This window comes from Anomaloglossus baeobatrachus, chromosome 11 (assembly GCF_048569485.1).
Source record: "Anomaloglossus baeobatrachus isolate aAnoBae1 chromosome 11, aAnoBae1.hap1, whole genome shotgun sequence".
NCBI lineage: Eukaryota > Metazoa > Chordata > Amphibia > Anura > Aromobatidae > Anomaloglossus > Anomaloglossus baeobatrachus.
In genome coordinates, this window is record NC_134363.1 from 23529153 (window position 1) to 23554844 (window position 25692).

Consider the following 25692-nt stretch of genomic DNA (forward strand, 5'->3'; position numbering starts at 1 on the left):
CGAAATATGAAAAAATGAAAAAACAACAGAAAAGTTCAAATCACCCCCTTTTGCCCCATTGAAAATAACAATTAAAAACAAAACACATATTTTGTATTAGAAACACCCGATCGATCAAAATATAAAATAAATTAGTTTGATCCGTAAAGAGCGTAAGGAGTACAAAATAAAAACGCCACAGTTACGTTTTTTTGGTTGCCATAATATTGCAATAAAATGCAATAACAGGCAATCAAAACATTGCAACATCTCAGCCAGAGAAGAACGGTGCTGAAACCCAATTAATTAAGTGCAAATTTTATTTAGAATATATAATAACAATATTAAAATTATTAAAAAAGCAAGAAGTCCATATATAAGGATGACTTCACCACAATGTAATTATAGTATAATGATATTCATATATATAATGATGCCAAATTATTGACAAGGTAACATAAGGGTGAAAGGGAGGATATGGTAACAATAAAATAACTAATTTTTTTAAGATATAGTGCACATTACATAGAGGGTAACTTAAATACCCAGTGTTAAGTATCCCTCAACCAACTCATGTGCATAAGCGGTACCAATATCCACATATGTCCTCTGATGAAGAGGTGAAACGTGCGTTGGGACCTGGGAGGCATTACATCACAATTTTGACAGGTCAGTATTATTATTAATGGTTGCCAATTAGAACTGGGTGGAATGATATGAGATCAGGAAGTGTTTCGCATTGTTGCACTCCTTCAGGGAGTTCAGGTCTTAAGGGTGCTTTACACGCTGTGACATCGCTACCGATATATCATCGGGGTAACGTCGTTAGTGATGCACATCCGGCGCCGGTAGCGACATCGCAGTGTGTGACACCAAGGAGCGACGATCAATGATCACAAAATCGTTCAAAACCGGTGATCGTTGACACGTTGCTCCTTTCCTTAATATCACTGCTGCCACAGGTACGATATTGTTCGCTGTTCCTGCGGCAGCACACATCGCTATGTGTGACACCGCAGGAATGAGGAACATCTCCTCACCTGCGTCCACCTGCGGAAGAAAGTAGGTGGGCGGGATGTTACGTCCTGCTCATCTCCGCCCCTCCGCTTCTATTGGGCGGCCGCTTAGTGATGCCACAGTGACGTCGCTATGATGCCGAACGCACCTCCCCCTTGAGGGAGGGATTGTTCGGCATTCACAGCGACATCGCTGACAAGGTATGTTTGTGTGACGCTGCCATAGTGATAATGTTCGCTAAGGCAGTGAGCACCAAATGTCGTAGGAACGACGGGGGCGGGTGCTATCATGCTCGATATCGCTAGCAATCGCTAGCGATGTTGCAGCTTGTAAAGCACCCTTTAGAATTTGGCAGCAGTAACGCAGGAAATTTGACTTGAACTCGATCCACCCCAATGCAATCACGTAATCTCTAATCAACAAAATTATACTGACCTGGGGAATCATGCTGCTGAGTCAAAATTATTCTTCAATAAATGTCGTAATGAATCAGCAAAAACATTAGTACATGCCCTCATCATCTCCCGCCTCAACTACTGCAACCTCCTTCTCTCTGGCCTGCCTTCCAACACTCTTGCACCCCTCCAATCTATCCTAAAATCTATAGTCCGCTTAATCCACCTATCTCCTTGCTATTCCCTGGCCTCGCCACCCTGCGAATCCCTTCACTGTCTTCCTATCGCCCAAAGACTCCTGTTCAAAACAGTAACCATAACATACAAAGCCATCCACAACCTATCTCCTCCATACATCTGTGACCTAGTCTCGTGGTACCTACCTGAACGCAACCTCAGATCCTCACAAGATCTCCTTCTCTACTCCACTTATCTCCTCTTCCCACAATCGCATACAAGATTTCTCTCGTGCCTCCCCCATACTCTGGAATGCTCTACCCCAACATATCAGACTCTCAGCTACCATGGAAAGCTTCAAGAGGAACCTGAAGACCCACCTGTTACGACAAGCCCACAATCTACAATAACCCTCAGTCCAGTACACCACTGCGCAACCAGCTCTACCCTCACCTACTGTAACCTCACCCATCCCCTGTAAACTGTGAGCCCTCACGGGCAGGGTCCTCTCCTCCTGCTGTAGACTGTGAGCCCTCATGGGCAGGGTCCTCTCTCCTCCTGTAGACTGTGAGCCCTCGCATGCAGGGTCCTCTCTCCTCCTGCTGTAGACTGTGAGCCCTCACGGGCAGAGTCCTCTCTCCTCCTGCTGTAGACTGTGAGTCCTCGTGGGCAGGGTCCTCTATCCTCCTGCTGTAGACTGTGAGTCCTCGTGGGCAGGGTCCTCTCTCCTCTTGCTGTAGACTGTGAGCCCTTGTGGGCAGCGTCCCCTCTCCTACTGTAGACTGTGAGCCCTCGTTGGCAGGGTCCTCTCTCCTCCTGTAGGCTGTGAGCCCTCGCGGGCAGGGTTCTCTCTCCTCATGATGTAGACTGTGATCCCTCACAGGCAGGGTCCTCTCTCCTCCTGTAGATTGTGAGCCCTCACAGGCAGGGTCTTCTCTCCTCCTGTAGGCTGTGAGCCCTCGTGGGCAGGGTTCTCTCTCCTCCTGCTGTAGACTGTGATCCCTCAAGGGCAGGGTCCTCTCTCCTCCTGTAGCCTATGAGCCCTCACGGACAGGGTCCTCTCTCCTGCTGCTGTAGACTGTGATCCCTCACGGGCAGGGTCCTCTCTCCTGCTGCTGTAGACTGTGATCCCTCACGGGCAGGATCCTCTCTCCTGCTGCTGTAGACTGTGATCCCTCATGGGCAGGGTCCTCTCTCCTCCTGTAGCCTATGAGCCCTCACGGGCAGGATCCTCTCTCCTGCTGCTGTAGACTGTGATCCCTCACAGGCAGGGTCCTCTCTCCTCCTGTACCAGTCTGTTTTGTACTGTTAATGATTGTTGTACTAATTTTTATGTATATCATGTTCATTTTTTAAAGCACCATGGAATAAATGGTGCTATAATAATAATAATAATAATAATAATAATAATGATAATAATAATAATAATAATAGTAAAAGGAAAGTGTAAAAAAATGTGCCGGAATTACAATTCTTTTGGAAACATTTCACTTCACTTGGGATTTCTTTTTCACCCATTTTTGAACACATTATGTGATAAAACGAAGGGCGTCTTTCAAAACCAAAACTCATCCTGTAAAAGCAATCCCTCATTAGGTTGTGTTGATGGGAAAATAAAATGTTTTTGTTCTTGGAATGAGAGAAGACAAGTTAAAAATGAAAAGTGGAAAAATCTCCGAGAGGTGTCCCCTACAGGAGATAACAGGAATATATATTACACATCAGTAGAGTCAGTATTTCCCGCATCTTCTCCTTCTCTGCACAGGTCATTAGGATGTTCTCTTAAGGCTCTTTCTACCCTGGTGGGGATGGATCTGAAGAAACCTTGTCGGAAACCCGGTCCCATAAATACATAAATGATTGGATTCATGCAGCTGTTAAGACAAGCCAGGCTGGTAACAATCAAGTGTAGAATAAAGTATAGAGGGAAAGGTACATAATAATACCCATCTATTATTAGCCAGATGTAATATGGAAACCAGCAGATGAAGAAACACGATATAACAGCGGTGATGATCCTGGAGGATCTCTGAGATCTCTGAGATTTCTTATATTTTCTAAGCTTGAAAAAAATGGTGACATAAGAGGTGACGATGATGAGAAAAGGGATCACACACATTACAAGTAATCTGAAAAGTTGAACAGTCTGTTTCAAATTTGAGCTTAAAGCAATCACGTTACGAGATACACACCATTCATTTAGCTCATATATATGGTATATATATAAGTAAAGCACTAAACCAGTTACAGTGAGGCTCAGCCCCCAGATGATCGCTGCAGAGATTCTCACCACATTACAGGTTCTATGGACTTTGGCCCAGAATGGCCACATGACGGACACCCAGCGGTCAATACTCATGGCCGTCAGAAGGAGAACACTGGTGGTCATGTTTAGATTAAAGAGAAAAATGTTCACTATGCAATATGCAAAATCTTGGATGTGTGACCCATATGTAGTCCACTCATGTATTCTCAGAGGCAGAGACGCACAGCACAGGAAGTCCGCGATGGCCAGGTGGAGGAACCACACGGCATTGATTGTGTTCTTCATCCTGAATCCGGCAATCAAGATGACTAATCCATTACCGATAATCCCGAGAGCAAAAACAATGCTGTATATTGTAATTAACATCTTCTGTGCAATGTAATGATCATATTGATGAGATGACCTGAGAAGACAGGATTAGGTAGACATTAGGGAAATTAAAGGGAACCTGTCAGGTCCCATATGTGCCCAGAACCATGAGCAGTTCTGGGTACATATTGCTAATCCCTGCCTAACCGTCCCTGTATACACTAGCATAGATAAAGAGATCTTTAGAAAAAGTATTTCTAAGGATCTTTTACCGTATGCTAATGAGTGAGGGCACTAGCCCCTGGGAGTTATTTCCCCGGCCAGTCGCCGCCATTAGCATATTAGTACGTCCTTGTGGGTGTGCGAACATGCTAATGAATATGCAGCGTCACAGGATGATCTCTCACCTCTCCGCCGCCATCACGTCTGACGGGGGATTTCGGCTCAGTGTGCATGACCCCGGAGTTTGAGTCATGCGCACTATGAAGCCAGGTGTACGTGTCCTGGCTTCAAACTGAAGTAGTGCGCGTGACTCAAACTCCGGGTTCATGCGCACTGAGCCGAAATCCAGTGCTGGCGGTGGAGAGGTGAGTGAGATCATCCTGTGACGCTGCGTATTCATTAGCATGATAGCACGCCCACAGGGATGTACTTACATGCTAATGAGGCTCGACTGGCCAGGGAACAAACACCCTTGGGACTAGGCCCTCGCTCATTTAGCATACAGTAAAAGATCTTTAAAAACACTTTTACTAAAGATCTCTTTATCCATGCTAGTGTATATGTGAGACCCCTGTACTATCCAGGTCGTCACAGAGTACTGCACAAACTGCCTTCCCCGTGCAGTATTCAAATCCCTCATGGTTCTGGCTCCCCATTTTGCAGTACTGCCTCCAACAGCAAATCAAATCCTAGATACACCCTGCACCACACCCAACAGGCACATGGCTTAAGTGGAATAGGGCCACCCACCTAGGATCAGGCAGGGAAGGTGGAAGGTGTTAGAGGAGTCGAGTAGAGAGAGTCGAGTAGTGACCCTTGAGTAGTGAGGAGCTCTGAGGAATCTGGGAGTAGTGGCTCCCAGGGGAAGTTGACTAGGTTGCAGACGGTGGTCTGGGCCTAGAGGTGTCGGAGCCCCGGTCGCAGGGGATTGAGGCTAGGTGCCTGGGACCTGTCAAGGAGGACAGTCGGCAACCTTGTCCACTCACCGGTCCGGCACCGAAGGCACGGCGGGGTACACGGACCCTAGGTCGGGGAGAAGCTTCAGGAAACCCGGCAATTAACCTGCGGAGAATAGGGCCTTTATGGACTGTTCCCACCAGCTCTATAATCGGGGCACTAGTGCAATAAGGGGGATAGAGCTTTCCACAAGCGGCACACTGAAATCCCAAGCGTGAGCTCTGAGAGCAGGCTCCCTCACTTAGCCACAGTGGAGAGCGGGGACCGGCAAGTTTCAAACTACTGGGCCACTACGGAGAATCTACAATTGGTGCCAGGAGACAGGTCACGGATCACCAGGCAGTGCTGCAGGATACGGGACCCAGAGGAGCTCCCCTCAGAGAGGCTTAGGAACCCAGAGACTTGGTTTAACCGGTTGTCAGCGTCTGATTATTGGTTGAGTGAGTACCTGAGTCACCCCTGCATGGCACCCCCTCCTCACTCTATTCAGAGTCCCGTGGCCTTCTCCTACCTGTTGAAGGCAACAACACCTTGCTGCCCCTCTCCATCACCCCAGGTACTCACAACAACAGTGGCTGTATCCCCTACATTACCATACACTACGGGTGGCATCACGAACTATAACTCCCCTGTAAATAGCCCCTTCTTCATTTTGGCTGTGATCTTTAGCCCCCGGGTCCGGAGACCCTCGAGCCACGAGCAGTGATGTCCGGATCCGAACGGTTCAACCACTGGTGGGGCGGTACATCCCCAAAACTTTAGCGTTCCCGAACAGGATATGGACAGGACCCACTCATCTAGGTGACGTGCGCCTTAGAATTCGAACACTGCGTGTCAAGGTCCCGTTCCCGCCATATCCCGCTGTTCCTGCCATTTTCCGCCATCTTTGGCGCCAAAACGCCATCTTCCAGACCAAAAGCGCGTGAAGCAGAAGCCTCGCCCTTCGTCCTGAGAGTTTGCCTGGAACTGGAAGTGCCCAGAGGGCCCCAGTGCAGCAGTGAGGGGCTGGTGAAAACCGAGGGGGCTTGACGACATGTAACAATGGAAGAGAAGCAGGGACGCCAGGACTCTGCCATAATGTTCCTGGGCACCGCAGAGGCAAGGTGTCAGAGAAGCGTGACTGTTCAGCTGAGGATACTGCTCCCGATACAGCTGCCTGGAACGAGATGCGGAGTGCGGCAGTGGCGGTGCGGTCCCATGAGGGGGAACCCATGCGCATTGAGCGGGTAAGCAGAATCCCAGCTCCGGTTGAGCCAGCCAACCCGGAAACGGAGTCCGGTCTGCCCCCGGCCACCGCGATCGCCCTGTCACCTTCGCCCCCAGCCACAGCTGACCCCGAGATGCTGCCCGCAACACCAGCAGTGGATTCCTCAACTCTCGCTGACGACGATGAGACCGCAACTCCTGATCAGATTGTCCCGGTGATCATAGACTCAGAAATGGAAGAAGGAGATCCAGGTTCCAGCACTCCGGAGGCTGCCTGGGTGCCACGCTTTGGAGGAAATGGCTATCGGATGTCCCTATCGTCACGGGCTATTCAGGAGTTAGAGATACTGGAAGTGATAGAGGAGTCCACCTCAGATGATGAAACCTCGGTTACTACCATGCATGTGGTGGTGCCTGTATGCCGTCACTGTGGTCTACCAGGGCACTTTGCTAGAGTGTGTCTAGGAGGTGCCCGACGTTAAAGAGACCGGAAACCTGCAAGTTTCTAAAAAGTTTTGTGTGGACTGTCACCATTGTTGAACATTCTCCAGTGTTTCAAATGGAGGAGGCTGTTGGGGATCGGCTGAAGGGTCCCTGATGAAAGGTGACAGGAACGTTACGCTACAAATAGACTGTGCCATCCTTGTTGAACCTTTTTCCACCCTTTGTTGTAGGGAAAAGACCATCAGAGATTTAGATGGTGCGGTGCTGGTAGACAGCACCAGGAGACCCCGGTGGGGATTGGCACAAAAGGGCAACGGCTACCAGGTTGCTCAGTACTGTTACCAGAGTCGTCCTTTTTAAATCTGGGACTTTAACTTGTCACAGAACCAAGTAGGTTTGGGTGGTGGGTTAATGGGATCCGGGACGTTGGGACTGGACTGTCGCAGGAAGAGGCTGCAACAGATAAGGTTGAGCCTCCGCTACCATTGCAACCGGTCGCGTTCCATCGTTGTTTTTTAAAGATGAACTCTAAAGTTAATGCAACGTTTAAGTGATGTGCCTCCCCTGTGAGGGATGTGAACCTATAATAAAAATGTTATTTTCTTTTTGCTTTTCAGTTAAAAAAAATAAATAAATGTCTGGATGTCCTGTAGCTCGTGGACGAGCTACGTTTAACCAAAGGGGAATGTGATGCCCCTGGACTATTCAGGTCGTCACAGGGTACTGCACAAACTGCCCTCTCCATGCAGTTTTCAAATTCCTCATGGTTCTGGGTCCCCATCTTGCAGTACTGCCTCCATCAGCAAATCAAATAATTGATACACACTGCACCACACCCAGCAGGCACCACACCACACACCACACCACACCAGTGGACGGCTTAAGTGGAATAGGGCTGCCCACCTAGGGGTCAGGCAGGGGAGATGGAAGGTGTTAGAGGAGTCAAGTAGAGAAAGTCAAAAAGTGACCCTCGAGCAGTGAAGAGCTCTGAGGAAGCTGGGAGCAGTGGCCCCCAGGGGAAGCTGACTAAGTTGCAGACAATGGTCTGGACCTAGAGGAGTCGGACCCCCGGTCGCAGGGGATTGAGGCTAGGTGCCTGGTACCTTTCAAGGAGAATGGTCGGCAACCTGGTCCACTCACCGGTCCGGGACCGAAGGCACGGCGGGGTACACGGATCCTAGGTCAGCGAGAAGCTTCAGGCAACCCGACAATTAACCTGTGGAGAATAGGGCCTTTATGGACTGTTCCCACCAGCTCTAGAATCGGGGCACTAGCACAATGAGGGGAATAGGGCTTTCCATCAGCCCACTGAAATCCCAAGCGTGAGCTCTGAGAGCAGGCTCGCTCACTTAGCCACACTGGGGAGTGGGACCCGGCAAGTTTAAAAACTACCGAGCCACTACGGAGAATCTACAATTGGTGCCAGGAGGCAGGTCACGGATCACCAGGCAGTGCTGCAAGGGACGAGACCCGTACGAGCTCCCCTCAGAGAGGCAGAGGTACCCAGAGACCCAGCACCCACAGGTGTCTACATGGAGAGCAACAAAGTAGGATCACACTGTGGAGCTAGAGGTCACACCATTATATTCTCCCATTCAAGAACAGGAGTTGACAGTGCTCATTATTTCTTTTGACTCTATTTGCCTGGAAAACCCTTGGAACCTTTTATAATTTCATTGAGAAAGTGTATGAAGTGTTATATATAATGATGGGCCAACGTGCTCAGTTGATGGAGCATTAGCATGCATGGTACTCAATCGAGCACTTTGCTGCTCCAGTCCCTGCCCTAGATGTTTCCCAGCTTTTCATAAGCCAGTAAACATGCAGGGATTGCCTAACAGGCATGGTAATGCCATAGCAATCTTGTCTACTTGTACGGACACAACCGCACCGGGGCCTGGAGTGACTTGTTACTGGGCAGCTGTTCTGCTCTTGGGGCGCCGCGGTGGTGGGGCCCAGTTCTATAACCCCAGCGGTGTCAATTAAAGTATAAATGATGGGGATGGTAGTTTGTGATGCCACCTGTGGTATGCGTCAAGTTTGGGGACAGCCGCTGCAGGATGGGGCTCCCTGGGGCAGAAGGTGACACAGCTTAGATGTTGCAGCTCTCCACTGATAGAGCTAGGCCCCCGGGGCAGATGGGGTTGGTAGTATTTTATTATTATTATTATTATTATTTATTATTATTATTATTATTATTATAGTATTGTGATGGTGGGTGCAGGCGAATAACGGTGCAACACAGGGATGCAGTATCAAGGTTTTTACTCAACGTGGCAGGTTCCCAGGTAACACGATATGCCAGTGACTGCCTCCGGAGTGCTAGGGCTTTACTGTGATGGGTTCCAGCCAATCCCGGGTAGTTCAGAGGTCGAGTCCGGTGCATATTTCCAAAGTGTCCCTTTCCTGGTCGTCTCTGCGCTTGCTTTGCCCTCCTGCCTTGCGCCCTTGCTCACTGAACCCTGTGCCAGTGTCTGTGGACCCTGTTGGGTGATGTGAAGCTCTATCCCTTGGTCCTTTTGGGTCACCTTCCAGCAAATTCATGTTCAGTGTGTGACTGCAGTGCTTGGACTCACCTCAGCCACTGGGTTTGCCAGCGGAGCCCGTATGTTCTTTTCCTCTTGCCTAGGGACCAGTCTCTGTGTTGCAACCTAGTACTTCCACCCGAGGATTGTAGTGGGACAAGGCCACGGGAGGATGTTGCACCTCCCGTGGTCTCTATGACTCCTTCTGCTTGTGCCTGGGTCTGGCAGCGCCAGCTCCAAACCACTGCTCCTTCCAACTCCCTAACTGACTTTCTCCACTCTCCCCTCTGTCTGAATGTTCCCACCCTGAAGACGCCACCCCCCCAGCCTGGCTTCTCGTATAATCATGCCCATGTCTGATGAGGTGTTGCTGAGTGACAGTGTTGAGCTTTGTGTGAACTGGTTGTGACCTCCTCTCTACCCAGAATAGAATACCACACCTCTGGCTGAGGTGCAGTACCTCTGTGGTGACTGAAGCCTCAGGGGCATATTACTGTGTATTACAGTATTACCGTGATTGGTTGGCTGCATGGCGTCATCGGGTCTATATAAGGGCCGTTTCACACTTGCGTTGTTTTGACGGAAACGGGTTCCGTCACACATACAGTACAGTTCATTTATTTACAGTGGAAGCGCGACATCATGTGGACACATGCGGGTACTGCATGAAACACACAACCCGCATGGTGTCGCGCTTCAACTGGAAATAAATGAACTGTACGGCATATGTGACGGATTCTGTTTCCGTCAAAACAACGCAAGTGTAAAACGGCCCTAAGACTCAGAGACGCCATGCTTGCAACACTGTCCCCTGAAATAGTGTAGGGAGAGATTCGGCTGTAGAAGGGACAGTGTGTTATAGAGAGACAGTACCTGCTGGTTCAACAGTAACCAACAGTTCTATTCATGCTAAGTTAAAGCTTTTGAAAGTCCTTTTCAGGGCTAATTGATAATCTGATGGATGTTACATTAAAATAATAAAGTTATTACTTGTAGACGTAATCATCATATTCTGTGTTGCTTTGTGGCTCCATGTTATCTTGTCTCCGTCTTTCTAAAGTAAATGACTTTACTTGCAGGGAAACCTAAAAATAAAGATTGAAATGTGTTAAGTGATTTCTGGCAAGTACATATTTATTTTATGGATTTTGCAGATAATTTATATGAGCCAGAACAGTCAGTGAACAAGATCGGGTAATTTTTATTTTTACAGAGGATTGCACGTAAAATAAAGTGTTTGTTGTGTTGCAAGGAATCTCTTGGTGGGATGTATACTCTTGCTACGTCTTTGACGGTGACTAGTACTCGGCTGGCGGACGTACCCCTGAAGACTCAAGCAAGTGTCACAACCCCCAGCCGGGGCGGAACACATGCATCAGTTCAAACTAATATATGGGAGAGGAGTGACTAGCCCACCCCAGAGCTATAGGACACCCGATGCCGGGCCGGACTAGTCCGGGGGATGTCAGTGGTGGCTGGGCCCGACTCCGTACCCTGGTGGGGTCAATTAATATGGCTGGTGACTTGGGGGTGATTAAAGTTTGTATTTGTCATGACGCCACCTGTGGTTTGCGGCTATTAAGCTGCCGCAGCTGTATGGGGCCTCCGGGCTGGTGGAATGGCAGCTTGGATGGTCCTGCTCCCCACAGGTGGAGTGGTGCCCCGGGGCACAGTTGGTGCTTGTAAGTGTCGATGTAGTGCCGGCGGAATAACTGAGGCCACTCCAGAGGGTGCAATTTCAAGGGGTTTACTCACAGTTCCTGGTAGGTGCACACTGGTGCCTCTGGACTGCTGGGACCCACTGTCAGGGACCTCCGCCGATCCTGGGTAGATCTGGGGGTAAAAGCCGGTATACCCCTCTATGTGTTCCTTTCTTCAGCTGTCTCCTTAAGCCTAGCCCTTGTTGGCTGAACCTGGCTCGGCCTCCACTACAGCCTCCGGGCCAGGGGCTTGCCTGTCGGTAATTTACCCCCTTTCTAGAGGTTCTGCAGTGGGCTGTGGCCCGGGGAGCTTGCAGCTTTCCCTGGGCCTCGGTTTTTACTTTTGGAGATGACCTTTCCTCCTCCAGTTTCTAGGGACCGTCCCCTGTGTGCAGCTTGATCCCTCCACCGAATCTTCTTATTGTGGAACAGGCCACGAGCCTGGAAGCTATCTGTGGCCCTGGAATCCCTTCTTTTCTCTACTTGGTGTCACCTGGACCCTCTGAGTCCCAGGGTCTTCACCAGGAAGCGTCACTTTCTTCTCTTGCTCCTGACTGACTAGAGCACTACTCTTCTCTCTCTTCTGCCTCCCGCAGAACCCCTTCCTTCTCCTTCACTTCCACTTTGTCTCTCTCTCTCTAACTTCAACTGCTTCTCACTACTCCTCTAACTCCTCACTCCTCTGCTCCTCCTGGCAGACTGACTAAACTTGACCTTCCTTGTCTCCTCTACACTCGGCTGGCTCCTCCCACCCACCCAGTTGCTAAGCCCTACCCTATGGGAGCAGGGATGGGTCTTACGGCCCCTCCCAGCATGCAGCATGGGAGGGTTGCTGCCACTGTCGCTGGTCCCTGTGTGTACCTAACAATGGGTGTAGTGCAGATTTGCCTGTGGACCGGCGTTCACTCCTTTCCTTACCCAGGTTGGGACATCACACCGTTGGATAGGGTGCAATGTTCATGTGGCGACGGAAGCCTCAGGGGCACCACACTCCCCCACAGCGAATCCCAGCACGTCCTCGGGCTGGAAAAGAAAACAACAAGAACAGTGGAAAGAAATTGGAAAATTTTTGTTATGCATGCATAAACAATAAAACTTTTCTTCCTTTTATGGGACGCACATTTTTCTTGAACGTTGCAAAACATAAAATAATAAAACTTTAGAGTCTTTGGTGCCTTCTCACCAGAATTCTGGTAGGGGGCACAACAGGTGCAACTATGTACATTTTTGGCTACAACAAGTTTAGTAGCCTGGTAGTCTGTTCAACTTTTTTAAACTAGACAGGGCAACATACCAGCCACTAAGTCCAGTGGCCTGGTAAAACAGGACACATAACACATAATAAACAGGGGGCCACATTCCAGTCCAGTGGTCTGGTAGCATACAAACAAAGGGGGAGGGTGACTTCTTCAAAAAGCACAAGAGGCAGTAAGGCAGGAAAAGGTGTCATCTTCAAAAAGAACGTGAGGGCAAAACAAAGGGGACATCTTCACAAAGGATGAGGGGCAGACAGGGGCTATTTACAGTTCACCTTCTTTTCTTTCTTTTCATTCTTACTTCAGTGGCTGGGGTCCTGCTTCGGCAGGGCCCTGGGTAGCAGGTAGGCCATGGAGATCCGGGTTTGGGTCTCCTGGGTGCTGGTGGTTGACTTGCTGCAAGGGGCTGCGGCCTGGGTTGGGACTGGGCTGCTTGCTTGTGCTGTGCTGCTGCCGGGGGCGGTACTGCTCGCTGGCATAGTGCGGCGCCACTCCGGTTCCTCTAGGGCTGCTTCCTCCCGCACGATGTGCACGCTCAAAGCATACCATCCTCGGCTTCCCATCAGCCGCGTGTACTCCACCACATCACCCAGCTTCACATCACGCCCTGGGTGGCCCCTGGTGAGGTGCTCCTCTATATCGCGGCGTGTGACAAAGACGTCCTTGCCGAGGCCGGGCTCCCGGATGAAGCCCCATCCTTCCTCCAACTTGAACTCAATCACTTGGCCCCTCATCACTGGGCCCTGGCACCCCTTTCGGCTTCTCCGGATCCGGGCCTTAGCAGCTAAGTTGGACGCCTCCTTGGCACGGCGCCACTCCTCCCGACTCTCCCGCTCCTGCTGGTACTCTTCCAGCATTTTCTGGCAGGCCAGTTCGGTAGCCATCGGGGTCTCTTTGGGGCGCAGCAGCTGCTGCAGTTTCCCACTGTTGATGGGCACGGCGTCCCAGTTCACTCCCGGTGATGTGGCTCCCAGGAGACTGACAGAGGGACTCGGGAGAGGGCCCACTAACTGTTCGGGGTCCATACCGCACCAGGCGTCATCTTCGGGGGCTTCCGGCAGGCCTCCAGTGCTCCACAGAGCGTCAGCGGGGCTGGCGGGGGAGTCTGGCGGGACTGCGGAGGGACTGGGCGGTGGCACTTGGTAGGGCCGTGGGTCCGGTCGGGGATGTATATTGCTCACCCGGGTGCTGCTCGGCGGCCTCCATCCTGTGGCCCACGTCCTCGGGTGCCGTCCGGTTTTCACTCTGCCGGTCCACCTCCACCTGCAGTCTGTTCAGCCTCCGGGCAAGGATTCTCATCTCCTCCCGGATCAAGTTCAGCTCAGGGTCCATTTCTCTGGTTCCCGGTGCACTCTTCTGCGGCTTCTCTGCCATGCTACTGGCCTGGGGAACGCTCACTGCTGCTCTGCTCGGGTGCTCGACCATGCCACTCGACTGCACCCTTTTTCCTGGAGGCGGGGCCGGAGGCTGCACCAGCGCCTGGCACCAGACTGGCGCCCAGCCCATCACAACCGGCACCGCTCCGCTTGCGATCAGGTACATTTTCTTTATCTGCTGGTCTGGCATTTAGACTCTTTCTGCCAGCCAGCCTGCTTTTCTAGGCGCCATGTCTTCTTCTTCCGCTCTCCATAGCGGGCACTGCTTCACGCTCTTTTGCAAGACCAAGGGAGTGGGGCTTCTCTTCGCGCCCTTTCTTCTGGCACGCCCCCCTTCTTCCCGCGCTTTGCAAGCTGTAATGGCGGCGGTTCTCACAGTAAAACAGTCTGTTTGGCACAATTCACATACACAGTTCTTTCAGGCGCACAGTACCCGGTGGGTCCGAGCACGAAATCCTGTTCATGACGCCAAAGTTGACTCACCCACCCCAGGGCTATGGGACACTCGATGCCGGGCCGGACTAGTCCGGGGGACGTCAGTGGTGGCTGGGCCCAACTCCGTACCCTGGTGGGGTCAATTAATATGGCTGGTGACTTTGGGGTGATTAAAGTTTGTATTTGTTATGCCGCCACCTGTGGTTTGCGGCTATTAAGCCGCCGCTGCTGTATGGGGCCTCCGGGGCTGGTGGAATGGCAGCTTGGATGGTCCTGCTCCCCACAGGTGGAGCGGTGCCCCGGGGCACAATTGGTGCTTGTAAGTGTCGATGTAGTTCCGGCGGAATAACTGAGGCCACTCCAGAGGGTGCAATTTCAAGGGGTTTACTCACAGTTCCTGGTAGGTGCACACTGGTGCCTCTGGACTGCTGGGACCCACTGTCAGGGACCTCCACCGATCCTGGGTAGATCTGGGGGTAAAAGCCGGTATACCCCTCTATGTGTTCCTTTCTTCAGCTGTCTCCTTAAGCCTAGCCCTTGTTGGCTGAACCTGGCTCGGCCTCCACTACAGCCTCCGGGCCAGGGGCTTGCCTGTCGGTAATTTACCCCCTTTCTAGAGGTTCTGCAGTGGGCTGTGGCCCGGAGAGCTTGCAGCTTTCCCTAGGCCTCGGTTTTTACTTTTGGAGATGACTTTTCCTCCTCCAGTTTCTAGGGATCGTCCCCTGTGTGCAGCTTGATCCCTCCATCGAATCTTCTTATTGTGGAACAGGCCACGAGCCTGGAAGCTATCTGTGGCCCTGGAATCCCTTCTTTTCTCTACTTGGTGTCACCTGGACCCTCTGAGTCCCAGGGTCTTCACCAGGAAGCGTCAATTTCTTCTCTTGCTCCTGACTGACTAGAGCACTACTCTTCTCTCTCTTCTGCCTCCCACAGAACTCCTTCCTTCTCCTTCACTTCCACTTCGTCTCTCTCTAACTTCAACTGCTTCTCACTACTCCTCTAACTCCTCACTCCTCTGCTCCTCCTGGCAGACTGACTAAACTTGACCTTCCTTGTCTACTCTACACTCGGCTGGCTCATCCCACCCACCCAGTTGCTAAGCCCTACCCTATGGGAGCAGGGATGGGTCTTACGGCCCCTCCCAGCATGCAGCTTGGGGGGGTAGCTGCCACTGTCGCTGGTCCCTGTGTGTACCTAACAATGGGTGTAGTGCAGATTTGCCTGTGGACCGGCGTTCACTCCTTTCCTTACCCAGGATGGGACATCACACCGCTGGATGGGGTGCAATGTTCATGTGGCGACGGAAGCCTCAGGGGCGCCACAGGAGCACTGTCGGACATCACCTGGCTCCCTCTTACACTAGACCCTCCTCACACCTGTCCTGCTACTGCCACTCGTTGCCTGGTCTCCACTATTCTTTTCTCTTCTCTCCATGTAGCTACGTGAAGCAAGATACACATCTTTGACATTAATAATAGGCACCATGATACATGGTCACACGAGATGTGTGTTGTGCTCCACATGACCATGTGGGGCTTAATCAGCTGCAGCGCTCTCCAGAAATTCTGCAAAGAGGAGAGGATTGAAGAGGAGCTTATTGGAAGACAGTTGGGGAGCAGTGGCAGCTTAACAGGTTTTGACAGGACAAAGGTGAGTATACAAGAATACAAATTTATTTAATTTTTTTTTTTAAATTCCTTCTTGGCCCTCAGAATTCCACATAATTTTTACTGGATCAATGCGTATCAAATCTCCCAAAATTTGGATTCAATATAGGAAGGGAAAGTATGGGTTAAGCCACGCTGGAACCACATGACCCAAGGGTTAATAAATTGTTTTTTATTTGTTCACAGGTCTACGCGTTTCAGAGAAATATCCATCTCCTTCATCAAGACATCCAAAGGAATCAAGTATCAAATCAATCAAGAATCAAAATTTGGAGTCAGTATTATCTGAATTTTTAGGGAAAATTGTGTGAAATCAATTAGTTTAGAATTGATTTACATATATTTAGCCAAGGGGCTTTAAAGGCCGCTTTACATGCTGCGACATCGCTTAAGCGATCTCGTTGGGGTCACAGAATTTGTGATGCACATCCGGTCACTTTAGCGATGCCGTTGCGTGTGACATCTATGAGCGATTTTGCATCGTCGCAAAAACGTGCAAAATCGCTCATCGGTGACATGGGGGTCCATTCTCGAATATCGTTGCTGCTGCAGTAACGATGTAGTTCCTCGTTCCTGCGGCAGCACACATCGCTCCGTGTGACTCCGCAGGAACGAGGAACCTCTCCTTACCTGCATCCCTCCCGCAATGCGGAAGGAAGGAAATGGGCGGGATGTTCGTCCCGCTCATCTCCGCTCCTCCGCTTCTATTGGGTGGCGGTTCAATGACGCTGCTGTGACATCGCTGTGACGCTTAACGAACCGCCCCCTTAGAAAGGAGGCGGTTCACCGGTCACAGCGACGTTGCAGGGCAGGTAAGTAGTTTGACGGGTCCGTGCGATGTTGTGCGCCACGGGCAGCGATTTTTCCGTGTCGCACAACCGATGGGGGCGGGAACCCACGCTAGCGATATCGGTCACGATATCGCAGCGTGTAAAGCGGCCTTTAGTCTTCATGTTTCAGGATATTGTGCATGTAAGTAAGGACTTTTATGTGGTTGAATGCACAAAGAAATACATAGAAAATAATGTTCCATATCACGATGATATTTCCAAGAATTACATTGACAGTAGCTCCACAGATTTAGCTTAACCCAAATTTCTAATCTTTTAAAAGTTTGTACATAACCAAAATCTACTCTCTTCCCAAAACAGCGCCCCATCCGTCCACAGGTTGTTTGTGGTATTGCACCTCTACATTGATAATTTTGTGCTACACTGCCAGACACAACCCATGGACAGATGAGCTGTATCTGGAAGGAATCAGTCATGCTTCTGGACATCCCCTTTAATTGTCCAGGTTAGATGTACAGTGATCTCTTACCGGCTGCTTTTGCAGAGATGGTTTTGTAGAACGTCCTTGTCTCCTCCATGGCTGAAGCTGTCACAGTGTTACTGACAATACTGCAGGATAATATTGTTTGCTGGGTTATCAGTCTGTGATGGGAGTGTATGATATGGCGGTACATCGGTATCCGAGTCAGCGTGACTTATTGTGTGATTAGATGATCAGATACTAAAACAATTAAAGCCCTAAATGTACAGAAATGTGCCCCTATCCCTTGGTAAATTGTCCTCTTCTCCATCAATTGCAATGGTTAACTGTTAAAGATTAAAAGTCACTTATTTATTCATTTTTTTCATAAATCGATAGTATAAGTAAATTACGAAAATTTATAATATGTGATATCAGATACATTTTCTTTTTTCACCACTGGAACTGATCATTTATTCTCAATTCTTAGTTAAAGGGGATGTCCACTACTAGGACAACCCCTTCTGATTGCACTTGTTTTCCCTTAGGAAAAACAAAGTCTATAATCACCTCCGAAGTGGCTGGGCTCAAGTGGGATTGTGATGCCACACGAGCCCAGTGTCCAATCAGTGCTGGTTTCCTTCTCTTAACCTTTGGACCAAACAAGTTAATCAACAGGAAGTGAGTGCAGTAGCTAAGCTCATTTCCTGTTGATTGCTCTTTTGGTCCGAAATCAGGAAGAGAGGAACCTTCCAGGAGGGATCATTTATTCTCAGTTCTTAGTTAAAGGGTATTTTCACCACCAGGACAACCTCTTTTTATTCCACGGTAACCCCAGAAAAAATAATAAAACCTATAATTACCTCAAGGGAACCGCGGCTCATGTAGGGTTATGATTTCATGTGATCCCCACGTCCAATCAGCGCCAGCTTCCTTCTTCCCCTTTCGGACCAAACAAGTTCATCAACAGGAAGTGAGTTCAGTAGCTAAGCTCACTTCCTGTTGATAATTTGTTTGGTCCGAAGGCGGGGAGAATGAAGCTGGTGCTGATTGGATGAGGGGTTCACGTGACATCATAACCCCACGTGAGACCAGGCACTATGAGCCACAGCCCTACTGGAACATCGCCGGTACAGGAGGTGAGTATAAGCTAATTTTTTTTTTTACCTGTGGTAAACATGTGGAATTAAAAGGGGTTGTCCTAGTAGTGGACAACCTCTTTAAGATGCTTCTTCAGTGAACACAAAAATTCCCATTACTTAGACAGAAGATGACAGTCGGTGCTCATAAAGTTGAATGGAGACCTGTAACTGTCATTTCAGTGCAATGTCTGTGCCTGCCTCTAGTTCCTCCCCTCTGCATCGAATTTCATGGGCACCAACTGTCATCCTCTAGAATAGGATAATAATAGGATAATCTGTCTTCACTAAATACTGATTATATTGTACAATTGGGAAGAATGTGTTTAATTATAGTCATTTCCAAATTTTTGGGATCCTTCCCATGTATTTAAAAATGAATTCCTAGAAAGGCTAGATTCTAGAGACTGATTAATAGGGAGCCTTTTTGGATATTTAAATTAACAAACTTGGTACCCTATGGGTTAAATGAATGTATTGATCATATCTATTAAAGATGAAGAACATATTTATATTTATTTTATTATTCAATATATTTTATATATTGTCAGGATGTAACAGTTTACCGTATATTAACTACAAGTGCATCTCAATAAACTGGAATATCATCAAAAAGTTAATTTATTTCAGTAATTCAATACAAAAAAGGGAGACCCTTATATTATATAGAGTCACTACACACAGAGGGATCTATTTCACGTGTTTATTTTATAGATTAATTATACACAGTTATCTTTTTTCACATGTTTATTATATATTATATAAAGTCATTACACACAGAGGGATCCATTTCACGTGTATATTATATATTATATAGAGTCCTTACACACAGAGGGATCTATTTCACATGTTTATTATATACTGTAGAGTAATTACACACAGAGGGATCTATTTCACGTGTTTATTATATATTATATAGAGTCATTACACACAGAGGGATCTATTTCACGTGAATATTATATATTATAAAGAGTCATTACACAAAGAGGGATCCATTTCACATGTATGTTATATATTATATAGAGTCATTACACACAGAGGGATCTACTTCACGTGATTATTATATATTATATAGAGTCATTAAACATAGAGGGATCTATTTCACGTGTTTATTATATATTATATGGAGTCATTACACACAGAGGGATCCATTTCAAGTGTTTATTATATATTACATAGAGTCATTACATACAGAGGGATCTATTTCACGTGTTTATTATATATTATATGGAGTCATTACACACAGAGGGATCTATTTCACGTGTTTATTATATATTATATAGAGTCATTACACACAGAGGGATCTATTTCACGTGTTTATTATATATTATATAGAGTCATTACACACAGAGGGATCTATTTCACATGTTTATTATATATTATAGTCATTACACAAAGAGGGATCTATTTCACATGTTTATTATATACTAAATAAAGTCAGTACGCACAGAGGGATCTATTTCACTTGTATATTTTATATTATATAGAGTCATTACACATATAGTGATCTATTTCCCGTGTTTATTATATATTATATAGAGTCATTACACACAGAGGGATCTATTTCACGTGTTTATTATATATTATATAGTCATTACACACAGAGGGATCTATTCCTATATATTATATAGAGTCATTACACACAGAGGGATCTATTCCTATATATTATATAGAGTCATTACACACAGAGGGATCTATTCCTATATATTATATAGAGTCATTACACACAGAGGGATCTATTCCTATATATTGTATAGAGTCATTACACACAAAGGAATCTATTTCAAATGTTTATTTTAGTTAATGTTGAAGATTATGGCTTACAGCCAATGAAAACTGAAAAGTTATTATCTCAGAAAATTAGAATAATTGCCACAAATCACCTGTAAAGGCTTCCTAAGCATTTAAAATGGTCCCTTATTTTGTTCAGTAGGCTTCACAATCATGGGGAAGACTTGACAGATGTCCAGAAGGCAGTCACTGACACACTCCACAAGGAGGGTAAGCCACAAAAGGTCATTGCTAAAGAGGCTGGCTGTTCACAGAACAGAATGCTGTATCCACGCATATTAATGGAAAGTTGAGTGGAAGGAAAAAGGGTGGTAGAAAAAGGTGCACAAGCAACCGAAATAACCACAGTCTTTATAGGATTGTTAAGAAAAGGCCATTCAAAAATTTGGGGGAAATTCACAAGGAGTGGACGCTGCTGGAGTCAGTGCTTCAAGAGCCACCACACACAAACGTATCCAGGACATGGGCTACAAGTGTCACATTCCTTCTGTCAAGGCACTCATGACCAATAGACAACGCCAGAAGCGTCTTACCTGGGCCGAGGAGAAAAAGATCAGGACTGTTCTCAGTGTCCAAGGTGTTGTTTTCAGATGAAAGTAAATTTTGCATTTCATTTGGAAATCGCGGTCCCAGAGTCTGGAGGAAGAGTGGAGACCACAATCCAAGCTGCTGAGGTCTAGTGTGAAATGTCCACAATCAGTGATGGTTTGGGGAGTCATGTCATCTGCTGGTGTAGCTCCACTGTGTGTTATCAAGACCAAAGTCAGCACAGCCGTCTACCAGGACATTTTACAGCACGTCATGCTTCCCTCTGCCCACAAGCTTTTTGTAGATTGAAATTTAATTTGCCAGCAGGACTTGGCCCCTGTCCACACTTCCAAAAGCACCAATACCTGGTTTACTAACCACAGTATCACTGGGCTTGATTGACCAGCAAACTCACCTGACCTAAACCCCATAGAGAATTCTATGAGAGACACCAGAGCCAATAATGAAGACGAGCTGAAGGCTGCAATCAAAGCAACCTGGGCTTCCATAACACCTCAGCAGTGCCACAGGCTGATCGCCTCCATGCCACATTGCCGCATTGATGTAGGAATTCATGCAAAAGGGGCCGCGACCAAGTATTGAGGCATTTACTGTACAGACTTTTCAGTAGCCCAACCTAATAACTTTTAGGTTTTCATGGGCTGTAAGCCATAATCATCCACATTAACATAAATAAACACGTGAAAAAGATCCCTCTGTGTGTAATTACTCTATATAATATATAAGAATAGATCCCTCTGTGTGTAATGACTCTATATAATATATAATAAAAACATGAAATAGATCCCCCTGTGTGTAATGACTATATAATATATAATAAACATGTGAAATGGATCCCTCTGTGTGTAATGACTCTATATAAAAAATAATAAACACGTGAAATAGATCCCTCTGTGTGTAATGAGTCTATATAATATATAGGAATAGATCCCTCTGTGTGTAATGACTCTATATAATATATAATAAACATGTGAAATAGATCCCTCTGTGTGTAATGACTCTATATAATATAGAATAAACACATGAAATAGATCCCTCTGTGTGTAATGACTCTATATAATATTTAGGAATAGATCCCTCTGTATGTAATGACTCTATATAATATATAATAAACACATGACATAGATCCCTCTGTGTGTAATGACTCTTTATAAAAAATAATAAACACGTAAAATAGATCCCTCTGTGTGTAATGACTCTATATAATATGTAGGAATAGATCCCTCTGTGTGTAATGACTCTACATAATATATAGTATATAATAAACATGTGAAATAGATCCCTCTGTGTGTAATTACTCTATTTAATATATAATAAACACATGAAATAGATCCCTCTGTGTGTAATGACTCTATATAATATATAATAAACACATGACATAGATCCCTCTGTGTGTAATGACTCTATATAATATTTAGGAATAGATCCCTCTGTACGTAATGACTCTATATAATATATAATAAACACATGAAATAGATCCCTCTGTGTGTAATGACTCTATATAATATTTAGGAATAGATCCCTCTGTACGTAATGACTCTATATAATATATAATAAACACATGAAATAGATCCCTCTGTGTGTAATGACTCTTTATAAAAAAAAATAAACATGTGAAATAGATCCTTCTGTGTGTAATGACTCTATATAATATGTAGGAATAGATCCCTCTGTGTGTAATGACTCTATATAATATATAGTATATAATAAACATGTGAAATAGATCCCTCTGTGTGTAATGACTCTATATAATATATAATAAACACATGAAATAGATCCCTCTGTGTGTAATGACTCTATATAATATATAATAAACACATGACATAGATCCCTCTGTGTGTAATGACTCTATATAATATATAATAAACACATGAAATAGATCCCTCTGTGTGTAATGACTCTATATAATATTTAGGAATAGATCCCTCTGTACGTAATGACTCTATATAATATATAATAAACACATGAAATAGATCCCTCTGTGTGTAATGACTCTATATAATATTTAGGAATAGATCCCTCTGTACGTAATGACTCTATATAATATATAATAAACACATGAAATAGATCCCTCTGTGTGTAATGACTCTTTATAAAAAATAATAAACACGTGAAATAGATCCCTCTGTGGGTAATGACTCTATATAATATGTAGGAATAGATCCCTCTGTGTGTAATGACTCTATATAATATATAGTATATAATAAACATGTGAAATAGATCCCTCTGTGTGTAATGACTATATAATATATAATAAACACATGAAATAGATCCCTCTGTGTGTAATGACTCTATATAATATATAATAAACACATGACATAGATCCCTCTGTATGTAATGACTCTATATGATATATAATAAACACATGAAATAGATCCCTCTGTGTGTAATGACTCTATATAATATTTAGGAATAGATCCCTCTGTATGTAATGACTCTATATAATATATAATAAACACATGAAATAGATCCCTCTGTGTGTAATGACTCTTTATAAAAAATAATAAACATGTGAAATAGATCCCTCTGTGTGTAATGACTCTATATAATATGTAGGAATAGATCCCTCTGTGTGTAATGACTCTATATAATATATAGTATATAATAAACATGTGAAATAGATCCCTCTGTGTGTAATGACTCTATACAATATATAATAAACACATGAAATAGATCCCTCTGTGTGTAATGACTCTATATAATATATAATAAACACATGACATAGATCCCTCTGTGTGTAATGACTCTATATAATATATAATAAACACATGACATAGATCCCTCTGTATGTAATGACTCTATATAATATATAATAAACACATGAAATAGATCCCTCTGTGTGTAATGACTCTATATAATATATGTGTTTCCCTTTTTGTATTGAATTACTGAAATAAATGAACTTTTTGATGACATTCTAATATATTGACATGCACTTGAATATTACACATCAGTAGAGCGAGTATTTCCTGCATTTTCTCCTTCTCTGCACAGGTCATTAGGATGTTCACTTAAGGCTCTTTCTACCCTGGCGGGGACGGATCTGAAGAAACCTTGTCGGAAATCCGGTCCCATAAACACATAAATGATTGGGTTCATGCAGCTGTTGAGACAAGCCAGGGTGGAAATGATAGAATGTAAGGTCATCTACATAATACTGGGGTATCAGTGGGAGGATGTAATATGGAAACCAGCAGATGAAGAAACACGATATAACAGCGGTGATGATCCTGGAGGATCTCTGAGATCTCTGGGATCTCTTACTTTTTCTAATCTTGTAGAAAATGGTGACATAAGAGGTGACGAGGATGAGGAAAGGGATCACACACATTATCACTAATCTGAAAAGTTGAAGAATCTGTTTTAAATTTTTCCCAAAATTTCTCCTGTTACGAGATACACACCATTCATTTAGCTCATATATATGGTATTTATATAAGTAAAACACTAAACCAGTTACAATGAGGCTCAGCCCCCAGATGATCGCTGCAGAGATTCTCACCACATTACAGGTTCTATGGACTTTTGCCCAGAATGGCCACATGACGGACACCCAGCGGTCAATACTCATGGCCGTCAGGAGGAGAACACTGGAGGTCATGTTTATATTAAAGAGAAAAATTTTCCATATGCAATATGCAGGATGCAGGACGTGTGACCCATATGTTGTCCACTCAACAATTCTCAGAGGCAGAGACGCGCAGCACAGAAAGTCCGCGATGGCCAGGTGGAGGAACCACACGGCACTGACTGTCTTCTTCATCCTGAATCCGGCAATCCAGATGACCAATCCATTACCGATAATCCCGAGAGCAAAAACAATGCTGAATAGTGTCATTGACATCTTCTGTATACTATAATCATTATCATATTCATCAGATGACTTGAGAAGACAGGATTAGGTAGACATTAGGGAAATGAAGAATTTATAGTTACATAAATTTCTGCCTTGTATACAGGTGACTACATGGAAAACGATGGCTGACAACAAAGTGGGATCAAACTGTGGAGCTAGAGGTTACACCATCATAATCTCCCATTCTAGAACAGGAGGTCACAGGGCTCATTGTTTCTTTTGATTTTATTTGGCCGAAAAAATCCTAGGAACCTTTTACAATTCTAGTGAGAAAATGTATGAAGGGTTATAAGTAGTGAAGGCTGTACGTGCTTGGTACTCAACTGAACATTTTGGTGCCCAGACACCATGCTCCAGTCCCTGTCCTACATGTTTCCCGGCTTTTTATCAGCCAGTAAACATGCAGGAATGGTAATGCCGTAGCAATCTTGACTACTTGCATTACTGTGACTGGTTGGCCGCACTGCATCATCGGGTCTTTATAAAGGCCCTGTTACACGCAACGACGTATTTAACGATATATCGCTGGGGTCATGGATTCCATGACACACATCCAGCATCGTTAGTGACGTCGTTGCGTGTGACAGCAAGGAACGACCGTTACCGATGGAAAATACGATGGAAAATACTCACCTTATCGTCCATCATTGACACGTCGTTCCTTTTAAAAAAAACGTTGATTGTTGAGCATGCAGGTTGTTCGTCATTTCCGAGGCAGCACACATCACTACGTGTGACACCTCGGGAATGACGAACTGCAGCTTACCTGTGGCCGCCGGCAATGCGGAAGCAAGGAGGTGGGCGGTATGTTACGGCTGCTCATCTTCGCCCCTCCGCTTCTATTGGGTGGCCGCTTAGTGACACCGCTGTGACGCCGCATGAACCACCCCCTTAGAAATGAGGCAGTTCGCCGGCAACAGCGACGTCGCTAGGCAGGTAAGTCTATGTAACGGCTCCTAATGATATTGTGCGCCACGGGCAGCGATTTGCCCGTAACGCACAAACGACGGGGGCGGGTGCCTTCACCAGCGATATCGCTAGCGATATTACTGCGTGTAACACCCCCTTAAGACCCAGAGATGACATGGTTGCTACACTGTACCCTGAGATAGTGCAGGGAGAGATTCGACTGTGGAAGGGACAGTGTGTTATAGGGTAACAGTACCTGCTGGTCA

General features: G+C 46.1%; 1 protein-coding gene and 1 pseudogene across 2 annotated transcripts in view; both read right to left on the reverse strand.

Moving 5' to 3' along the window:
• Positions 1–295: 295 nt before the first annotated feature.
• The window catches only part of LOC142256514 (chemerin-like receptor 1), a 30347-nt gene continuing 4950 nt past the window's right edge, over positions 296–25692 (reverse strand). Inside the window, exons 1-3 of one of the 2 annotated variants that reach the window (XM_075328242.1) lie at positions 12116–12151; positions 10488–10582; positions 296–4237 (exon numbers count right to left, since the gene is read on the reverse strand). In XM_075328242.1, coding sequence (XP_075184357.1) covers positions 3283–4237; positions 10488–10531 — 999 coding nt within the window. In that variant the 5' untranslated portion in view covers positions 10532–10582; positions 12116–12151 and the 3' untranslated portion in view covers positions 296–3282. Of the gene's footprint in view, positions 4238–10487; positions 10583–12115; positions 12152–25692 lie in introns of those variants that run through there. The other variant, XM_075328241.1, reaches the window with a different exon arrangement.
• Positions 23605–24505, reverse strand: LOC142255734 (formyl peptide receptor 2-like; annotated as a pseudogene).